Raw genomic sequence first — 10,758 nt, 5'->3', positions numbered from 1 at the left:
CAATTACATAATAGTATACCTGACTTCAGGAAGATACATAGTATGAAGCATATGAAATACACTCCACACTACGGGCTTTCTGGCTACAGAATCGCGCCGTAGTGTTTTGTCACTTCCCTTAAATACTCAGACCAGACAACAAAGAAATCTTCAAATCAGCTGTAAAAACATAAAAGACCTTTTGGTTCTTTAAGTTCCCGTGGTCACATCAGGGTCACACCTAGCCGGAGATAAACATTATCACAGACCCCTAAAGGGGGACACACCCCCTCCTAAGCGGAACACAATTCTACAAAAGTTTTTAATCTTTCTCATAATATAAATAACTACTGTGAAATTGAGACCATTTTACCAATCGCACAAAGACCTTTAAAATTATACCAAACATGAAAAGTTTACGATCATGAATCCTGAAGATATAGTAAATGTTTTATGTGAGCGTAACAATTTTTAGTTGCCTGGATCATGTGCCCTGGGGGGAAGGATGGGTGATGGTACCAAAGAGCAAATGGTCTTTCTTCCAGATCTTCCTATCTGTTTGTTTGGCTCCACGAGGAGATCAAAGCCCATTGTTTTGGTGCATCTGCATTTGCATTGCGAGAGTTCCTGAAAGTCTGGCTTCACAAAGAATTCATTTCATAAGGAAATAATTTCACTCTTTACAACTCGTTAGGTGATGTTTTCTCATTAAAATGATACGACTTAATCTGAATTCAATAGAATGTATGGGAATACTAGAGAATAGCAATACTGGTTCTCTATTATAGATCAGTGGTGTAAACTTATAATAATAGATTACTATGGTCACGTGGACTTAACAGACATACGCATGTCCTCAAGACACTAGATTTTCTCTAATATACCGCCATAATTAACCTCAAACATCTCATTTTCATAATCCTCAGAAGTCAAACTCAATCGAAAATTAAATTAGATTAATCAGACCTAAAGTGCAAGAGAGATCTTGCTTCTGGATTGCAAAATAACGAAAATGCATCAATGACGATATTATCACATGTAGAAACGGCTGTCAAGATACAGTTAGCTTGATCATTAATAATGTAGCAATAATAAATTGTAAGTGTATTTCCCTTAATTTCCCCAGCACCATAAGCAGAACTGTTAACATTAGAACTTATTGATACTACACTTTATCATAATTAAAGCCCCAGGGCCTGTTTAATACTGGGTTCAGGTATTCATTCCTATTTACAAGAGAGGCAAAGAAAGATCAGTTACAAAGCTACCTGACAGTACTTCAGACAGTACTATAGTTCCTGTGGCTCAGTGGTAGAGCATTGTGTTAGCAGCGCAAAAGGTTGTGGGTTATTATAAAAAATAAATATATATAAATGTATAAATGTATAGCCTGAATACACTGTAAGTTGCTTTGGATAAAAGCGTCTGCTAAATGCATAAATGTAATGTAAATGACAGTATTTCTTGCATCTGCATTTCCTAAATACATCTTAAGTGGAAGAATAACTCAGTCATTTTAAAAACAACAGTAAAGAAAAAGTTTAAAATGAACCTCAGTCTCTCTTAAAAGTGTCACAGCCTCTTCTTCAGCTTCCTGAACAAGAACGGTTTGTAAAAAGCTTCTACTTTCCTTCATGAAAGAGTAAGCAAACTACAAGTGATGCATATGCATTATAAGACAATTGAACATAATATGAAACTTATAAGAAAGCAAAATTATACACAATAATAAACCTTTTTGACATTGTTCTCTTTGAGGTGATCTGAATCTCACAGTAGAATATGCTGGTTTTTAAGATGAAGATGAACTTTATTCGCTGTGAAACTTTAGATAATGTTTCTTTGTCATGTCACTTGTAATGACTGGTTAGGACAGATTTATCCAGATGATATTTTATTGCTTGAAGCATTATTGTGTCTCATTTGGTGAGGACACAGCATCAGACCTGAAAGTGCTGATCTGAAGATGATCTACTTACTGTGATTGTTTTTTGTATGTCTGTGTAGAGCAGATAATTGAATGAAACGCTTCCCACATGCAGAGCAGTGATACGGTTTCTCTCCAGTGTGGATCCTCTCGTGTTTATTGAGGTCTCCTGACTGCCTGAATCTCTTGTCACAGTGTGAACACTTGTAAGGTTTCTCTCCAGTGTGGACCCTCTTATGTCTTTTAAGATGTGCTGCCTGACTGAATCTCTTGTCACAGTGTGAACAATTGTAAGGTTTTTCTCCACAGTGAATCCTCTTATGCTGTTTTAAATATTTAGCTGAAGTAAAAGCCTTCTCACACTCAAAGCACACGTACTCTCTCACAGCAGTGTGTGTTTTCTGATGTTCTTTCAAGCTTTGTAGACATGAATAACTCTTTCCACACAAATGACATAAATGTGGTTTCTCCTTTGTATGAACTTTCATGTGTTTTGTCAGGTCTGATGCCCTCAAAAATGTTTTGCCGCATTGATCACGTGTACAGTTTCTCTCCAATGTGGATCATCATGTGATCCTTAAGATGTGCTGATTGTCTGAAACTCTTCCTGCACTGATCACAAGTGAATGGTTTCTCTCCAGTATGAAACTCTCATATGCCTATTAAGGTGTCCTTTTCGTGCAAAGCTCTTTCTCCAGGTTTCACATCTGTACGTGTTTTATTTCTCCAGGGTGGATCCTCTCATGTGTTATTTCTCAGGTCTTCTGAATAAATGAATCTCTTGTTCAGTGTGAACACTTGAACAAACACCATCTCTCCAGTATGCAGATCTCATGTGAACATTAAGACTCTGTTTGTTTGTCAAACTCTTTCCACACTGAGTGCAGGTGAAAGATGTCTTAGCTCTTCTTTTCTTTACATCTTTCTGTTTGGTTTGAGAGCAACTCAAAGGTTTTTCTCCAGTTTTATTTTTCTCCTCAACTTCACTTAATTCTCCATTCTCCTCATTTTCGTCAATCAACTCTGAAATAAAAGCAAAATCAGTTCATTTGTCATTAACTGTTAATTGTGAAATGACATAAAAGTAAACCCTGGTGTAACCCTGTGTTCCTTTTGATGCAGTTTTATAAATTATACATCCTCGAAACTTTTCATGAACAGGTAAGTTGATCTTCAAAATATCATTTTTAAAACATTATAGACACAAATCCCATGTTTATAGAAAGAACTATTAAATGTTTGATCAACCACACAATTATCTAACATACATTTATTGTTTGCTGCTCCATCTATATTATTATTCAACAGCTCTAAAGATTGTTTCTGTTACAACAAACGAAATCTAAAACTGCTTGAAACTTTATAACTGTCAGTATTATTAAAGCTTTGTAAGCCTAATGTACCACAAAGAGTCATTAAAGATTTATAAAGAATAAACACCAACCTCCTTGTTCCTCCTGTTTTATTATCAAGGGTTCTGGTTCCTCGTGTTTTATTCTCCAGGTTTCTGGTTCCTCGTTTTTTATTCTCCAGGTTTCTGGTTCCTCGTTGTTTATTCTCCAGGTTTCTGGTTCCTCGTTGTTTATTCTCCAGGTTTCTGGTTCCTCGTGTTTTATTCTCCAGGTTTCTGGTTCCTCGTGTTTTATTCTCCCCAAATCTGGTTCCTCGTGTTTTTATTCTCCAGGGTTCTGGTTCCTCGTGTTTTATTCTCCAGGTTTCTGGTTCCTCGTTGTTTATTCTCCAGGTTTCTGGTTCCTCGTAATTTTTATTCTCCAGGTTTCTGGTTCCTCGATGTTTATTCTCCATCGTTGTTTATTCTCCAGGTTTCTCACCAGGTTTTCTGGTTCCTCGTGAGAGATTCTCCAGGTTTCTGGTTCCTCGTTGTTTATTCTCCAGGTTTCGTGGTTCCTCGTGTTTTGGCATTCTCCAGGTTTCTGGTTCCTCGTGTTTTATTCTCCAGGGTTCAGGTTCCTCGTGTTTTATTCTCCAGGGCCCTGGTTCCTAAGGTTTTATTTCTCCAGGTTTCTGGTTCCTCGTGTTTTAATTCCCCAGGTTTCTGGTTCCTCGTGTTTTATTCTCCAGGGTTCTGGTTCCTCGTGTTTTTATTCTGCAGGTTTCAGGTTCCTCGTGTTTTTATTCTGCAGGTTTCTGGTTCCTCGTGTTTTATTCTCCAGGTTTCTGGTTCCTCGTTTTTTATTCTCCAGGTTTCTGTTTCCTCGTTTTTTGTTCTCCAGGTTTCTGGCCATCCCTGTCCTCGTGTTTTTATTCTGCAGGTTTCTGGTTCCTCGTGTTTTATTCTCCAGGTTTCAACGGCCCTCGTGTTTTAACAGGACATCAAGGGTTCTGGTTCCTCGTGTTTTATTCTCCAGGGTTCTGGTTCACTGATGTCCTCTTCACTCTCCTCTTTAACAAACACCATCTCCACAGCAGCAGATCTCAGTTCAGATGATACTCCTCCAGATATTCCTGCTTACTAGAAAACCTAGTCACGACTATGAGGATCAGAATATTACAAGTATTTACTGACCTGATTCAAAAACTCTATTTTTCTATTTACAGAAAGTACATTTCTAACACTTTGTATTAAACCAGCATCATGACAAAACAACAGAGATCACGGAGAAACTAAGCTTCTTCCTCTGAGGTTTAATGGTGTTTGGCAAACAAACATATGTGTTTTAGCTCCACCCGCTGGACTGGAGTGTGAAGCGTCGAGAGTAGAGACCATAATACAGGCAAAATTACTTAGTGTGTGTACAAGGTGCGCTGTTTTCCTTTAAAAAGCCGATCTGCACAAATAAATGAAAATAAATTAAAATTATAGACTCGCATGGTATTTGATCAACAGCAACAGTTTTTGTGAGTGAGGATTAGGAGGGAAAAAAAAAAAAATAGCGATTATTAGTGAAATGTTTCACTGAAAAACACAACATTGCAGCATGTAAATATGGAAAGTAAGATAAATGAAAACACGTGATAATAATAGATGTAGCCTAATTAACTAAATTCAAATTTTAATATTGGAGGTTTAGCATGACTTTTTTTTTTTTTTTTTTTTTTGATAAAAGGATATATTTTGTGTGTATATTTGTCCTTTCAGATTCAAAAAGACACACCCAGCAATTGTTTTCTGGCCCAGCTCCGGTCCACACAACCAGTTTTCCCTTGTCACACAGAGAATGATGGTCTTGGAGTGGTCCTAATCTGATTTAAAGACAGAGGCCACACATGGGTCGTAACTGGGCCAGGTCTCAACCAGTTAACTGACCCTGAAGTGGGCTAGAACAGGTTTCATTATTGGAACAGATTCTCATCCATAAGCAAACCACATTAACACCAGCCTTTAACCAGAAACCCCAAAACTGAATCATACTGTTACGTTTAGATGCTGGCAGGCAAAGAGCAGGCAAGGGAGCGGATCTAAATGCAACAGTTTATTCAAAGGGGAATCCAAGAGCACAATCCAAAACACAGGGGTCAAAACACAGATAATCAGTCCAAACAAAACCAAGCAGGGAAAACAAGGCACAAAGAAACCACGAAGGAAAACGGGGTAACATCCACAACAACTGACCAAGACAGACTGAGAGACACATCTTTATACACGGGGCAAACAAGATAATGAGGAAACAAGGGGGGCGTGGTTAATCAGTGTCCATGGCAACTAACAAGGTGGCAGCATGGCAGAGAAACATGAGGTGAACACTAGGGACAGAGAACACAGGCAGGGATTGTGACATAGCCCCCCTCCTAAGGAGTGGCTTCCAGATGCTCCTAAACCAGAATAAATTCAATTCCAGGAGGGAGGTGGATCGGAGGGGGAACAGAGGGAGGGATGGAGGGCCAGGTCCAAGTACAGGAGCAGGGCCTGCGGATTAGGTAGGGCAGGAAGCCACGGTGGAGGCAGCAAAGCTGAGAACCACCAGGGCGGTGCAGACGACCACCACAGCAGGGCAGATGGGATTGAAGACCCCCACGGTGGAGCAGATGACCAGCAGGGTGGAGCTGATGGAGCAGGGAACCACCACGGCAGATCAGGCTGGACTGGAATAAAAAGCACAGTGAGGTTATCAACGGCCTCTGGGGCCGAAACAGGACAGGCAGAGAGTTCATAAACGGCCTCCTTGGCCATGGCTGAACAGGCAGAGAATTCACAGTCAGACGCCGCCACCTCTGGAGGTTCTGCAGAGAAATCTGCCACCTCAGAAATAGTTGGCCATGATAAGGGAACTGGAGCGAACTCAAGGACTAGACTTGGCTCAGGAACGGATTCCAGGGCTGGACTTGGCTCAGGAACAGATTCCAGGGCTGGACTTGGCTCAGGAACGGATTCTGTAGAAGCTGGAGGAAAGTATGTAGCCCGAACACACCAGATAGCTATCCCCATAACTGGAAGCACTGTAGATAGGGGAACTGCCTCAGTAACTGCTGGTGCTAAAGGCCTTGGAATGCCAGCTGCTCTCACTGACGTCAACGGTGGGTCCACCAAACTAGAAGCCATCCTCAAACACTCATGGAAAGCCTTGTTGTCTCTAAATGCAACACTCATGATGACTGGGTACACTGGCATGTCGTCCATGGTGGCTGAAGACCTTGGCGTAACTTTCATGATGGGCTCTGGCGTGGCGGCCATCTTGGGTGCTGATTCTGTCTGTGGCAGGATAGCCATCTTGGGAGCTGACTTGGACATAGCAGGCATTCTGGGTGTAGACTCTGGCTTGTGGATAAGCTCTGCAGCGGTGGTCATGTTGTGGAGAGGTGCTGGCGTGGGGAATGATATCACTGAACTGGCCATCACCAGCATGGGGCTTGCTGGAGACCATGGTTGGCCAAGCTCCATGGCCAATGGAGTTCCCTGACCACTGCCCCCCATCCCCCAAAAGATTTTTAAGAGTAGCGTCCTCCTTGACCTCCCCAACAGTGAGAGGAGAACCCACAGAAAGGAAGGGCAAAGTCCAAAAACTCAGCAAGAGACCCTCGAGGACCATTTTCGACCAGGAAGTCTCTGAGTGGTTGATTGAGACCATAGCAGAAAAAGTCTATTAGAACAAAGTCTGGGAGGTCTGATTTATTGCCAATATCCAAATACCTTTGAATATGGTCCTCGAGGGAAAAACTGTCCTGGCGTAGGTGAACAAGGGCTACTGCTGGATCCATGTTTGGTCAGTCGTTGTGTTACGTTTGGATGCTGGGCAGGCAAAGAGCAGGCAAGGGAGCGGATCCAAATGAAACAGTTTATTCAAAGGGGAATCCAAGAGCACAATCCAAAACACAGGGGTCAAAACACAGATAATCAGTCCAAACAAAACCAAGCAGGGAAAACAAGGCACAAAGAAACCACGAAAGGAAAACGGGGTAACATCCACAACAACTGATCAAGACAGACTGAAAAACACACAGCTTTATACACAGGGGTAAACGAGATAATGAGTAACAAGGGGGGCGTGGTTAATCAGTGTCCATGGCAACTAACAAGGTGGCAGCATGGCAAGGAAACATGAGGTGAACACTAGGGACACAGAACACAGGCAGGGATTGTGACACATACCCAGCCTAATCAAAATCATGTGTATAAATAAGTCACGAGAAAATTTAATTCTGAAAATTACTGTATTTATCAGACATACACAAACAGACAATTGTTTATATTAGAACAAAAGTATTAGCATGTGAACACTTTCTACATTTAAAGCTGCAGTCTGTAAGTTTTACCTCTTTGTCGCCATCTTTGTTTGAAAACCTGCAATTGCAGCTATTTGCGGAAATATCTTTCTTGAGTGGGTTGTGCACCGGCACAGCTCCAGCGCAGATGAATCTAAGGGTGTACTCACACTAGGCATGGTAACTCTGAACCGAGCACAAGCGCGATTATCCCCCTCCCCACTCCCCCACTGGCCTGCACTCACACTTGCACTAAACTTTCCGGGCCGGAGCACGTTTACGTCATGTATGAGATAACGGAGAAAACCACTTTCGCTAATATTCTGCCGAATAATTAATAATAATTAATTAACTAAAATAAATATAATTTATTTTGTGCATTGATTTTCACTTTTAATAATTTCACAAATTATTACGGAGACAGCTGAAGTTAATGAAATAATTTGCAGCTTTAATTGCAAACTACATTTCCTGTTTATCAATAAGGTAAGAACGATAGCCATTATAAACCTAAATATACTTGACTGAATTAAATTAACTGAAAAGTGTAATGTAGCAGTAGTAATAGAATATGTTTGTTGTTGTAATGATGACAGTAGCGCACACAAAATAGTATCTTTTGGTTCCATTAAAACAAACTCTGGTGTGATTGCTCTGTTAGTGCAGTTCATTTGAGTAAGTGTGAATGCTGCCATCCGAACCCTGGTGTGCACCAAACAAGTGGACCAAGACATCTGAAAAGATGGGTCTCGGCCCGCTTCCAAACTAACTCTTGTGCGGTTCAGATGAAATATGAAGGCAACACAGACCAAACACTTCTAAACTTACCAAAAACAGGAAGTAATGACAAGATGTGAAGCTATGCGACATGATTTGATGACACAGAACGAGCGGTGTATCCAAAACAAAATGAGCAGAGGGCAAATTTGGAGCAACGAGGTGGTAAAGTGCCTTTTATGAGCTCTTCGTGAGTTTGCAGGTGGTGAAAATAAAATCATAAGTACTTGCAACAATGAGTGTGCTTAGTCCAGCAGATGGCATTAGCTGTGTTCGACTTAAAGCGGCACTGAGCAGACCGATCAGTGAATGGGTAGTTTGATGTCATACACCGATCGGTTTGCGCAGGGCCGCTTTAAGTCGAACACACCTTTTGTTTGGGGTGTTCAGTGAGTTTGTCGTGAAATATACGTCATTTTCAATCAGGTTGTGAATTATCACTATGCCTTTAGGTTTGGTATCTTTAGGTTCGCTGTCAAAAATGCCAGTGTAAACGCAAGCAGACCAGGACCAAATGTATGGTTTTCTTTTTTTTTTGGTCCGGACCAAACAAACCAAGAGAACCAAACTACAGATCCTTCCTGAGCCTAATCCGAAGACGTTCTTTCTCTCCTCAAAAGGTTTTTTTTTTCTTTCTTCAAAAACTTTTTTCCTCTCTTTAAAACTTTTTTTTTCTCTATTCATTTTTTTCCTCTCTTTAACCCTGTAAGGCCCACTGTTGTAATATTACAACATCAGTTTTAGCTCCACTAAAATAAACCTGTTCTTGTTTTTTAGCCTTTAAGATCACATTTACACAACTAGTAGGTCCTTTTGTTTAGTCCTGAAATGTTGTTGGATGGTAAATGTTGTAATTAGGTCTGCTTACCTGGCCATAAACTAACACAACCTGCACACTTGCTTCAAGGGACTTCACCGTTTTTGTTGGACTGGATGAACCAACATGCAAGTAAGTATAATGCCTAAAATATTTTTTTTCTGTGATTAGTGATATGTGTAGATCACACAGATATTAAGGTACTGTTAAATACTTTGATTAAATTAGTTTTTGAGCTTGATATATCAATTTTGTAATTTTACAACATTGGGCTAGAGTGGTAGCAAAATTTTCCTGTGTACTTTACACATTACATGAATGAATTGTACTTCTCATTTGTTAGCAACATACTTTTTGACCATTTTGTCAGTGACAAAATATAATATTGATTTTTAATGTTTTATTTGTTATCATTTTGCGTTTTATTGCAAATTAAATGATTATTACAGTAAATATTAAGCTCAAGTTGAATTAAAAATAAATTTATTCTTTGAGAATTTAAAATTATTTGTCATGCAATATTTAAAACTAAAATTTTAAATATACTTAACTGGTTCTGTTTTCTTTTCTGGGCTTAACTTGTTTGCTCATAATTTTACAATATGCATGATATACATGCTATAGTGTTACGGAATGTGGGGTTATACATGCTATTATTATGATAAGTAGAGCACAATATGCCATCAGACTATATTGTCTGAAATCAGTGAATTGTGTGAATTCTGTGGAAGTATGATTGGGTTTGACTTGCATTGAGATAATTTAGCCTTGAAAAAAAAAAAACAGTTTTTTTTTTTTCATTTCAGAAAGCTAAATGACAAGTAAGGTCATAATTTTATAATGTATATGACATCACTGATGCCATCCAAAATGGGAACAAAGACTTTGAGATGGACTCTGATACAAATGATAAAAAGGAAAATAAAGATGCCTGTGAACTGGAAAAGGAAAATGAACACCCATTTTTTTTTGGCCCATCTGATGATTATGTAAACATCATGCCAACAAAACCAGGCCATTCAAGAACACAGACCATGCGCCCGTAACAGGTAGAGCTGTCTGAAAAAGGATTTTCTCTGCCTCAACATTAATTTCTCTGATTAGGATATCACTAATGATGCAGTCTCCCATCATACACCACTGGAGTACTTCTGAAGGTTTCTGTCAGAAGGTATGATCAAGGCTCTGATAGGGATCACCAATGACTACAGTTTTAAGAAAGGAGCAGTTATAAAATCCTTATGAGACTATGGGAATTGAATATGCCTATGAACAGAGCTGGACATTGTAAATACCAGTAAATAGTTTTGATTGAACATATTTTTATAATAAATATAATATTCATAAAAACATGACTTGTCTGATTATTATTATCGTGTCATTATTTGTGTATGGATATATAAGCTGCTGTTATGGGGCTACATAAGCAGTATACCCTGCAAATGAACTCTTAGATCCTCTTTAGATTTGTTCAGACAGTTAGTAAAATCACTGAAATTCTGCTACCCCAATTAAAGGCCCAATGTTGTAATATTACGTACTAAACGTACTAAAATATCAAAAATGTTAAAACTCATTTATTTCTGCATTAGAGGCC

At 39.4% G+C, this 10,758-nt stretch overlaps 1 protein-coding gene across 1 annotated transcript; it reads right to left on the bottom strand.

Annotated features, from left to right (window-relative positions):
• Window positions 1-5,215: 5,215 nt before the first annotated feature.
• Window positions 5,216-7,267, bottom strand: LOC122138867 (anti-sigma-I factor RsgI2-like). The gene is made up of 2 exons (XM_042733689.1): window positions 6,996-7,267; window positions 5,216-6,911 (listed from the first exon to the last, which is right to left on the bottom strand). The coding sequence occupies exon 2, from the start codon at window positions 6,777-6,779 to the stop codon at window positions 5,697-5,699; it is 1,083 nt and encodes a 360-aa protein (XP_042589623.1). The 5' UTR covers window positions 6,780-6,911; window positions 6,996-7,267; the 3' UTR covers window positions 5,216-5,696.
• Between the last annotated feature and the right edge of the window lie 3,491 nt (window positions 7,268-10,758).

Source organism: Cyprinus carpio, chromosome A3 (assembly GCF_018340385.1).
Source record: "Cyprinus carpio isolate SPL01 chromosome A3, ASM1834038v1, whole genome shotgun sequence".
Taxonomy (NCBI): domain Eukaryota; kingdom Metazoa; phylum Chordata; class Actinopteri; order Cypriniformes; family Cyprinidae; genus Cyprinus; species Cyprinus carpio.
Note: the sequence above shows the minus strand (reverse complement) of the source record. Positions and strands in the feature narration are given on the sequence as shown.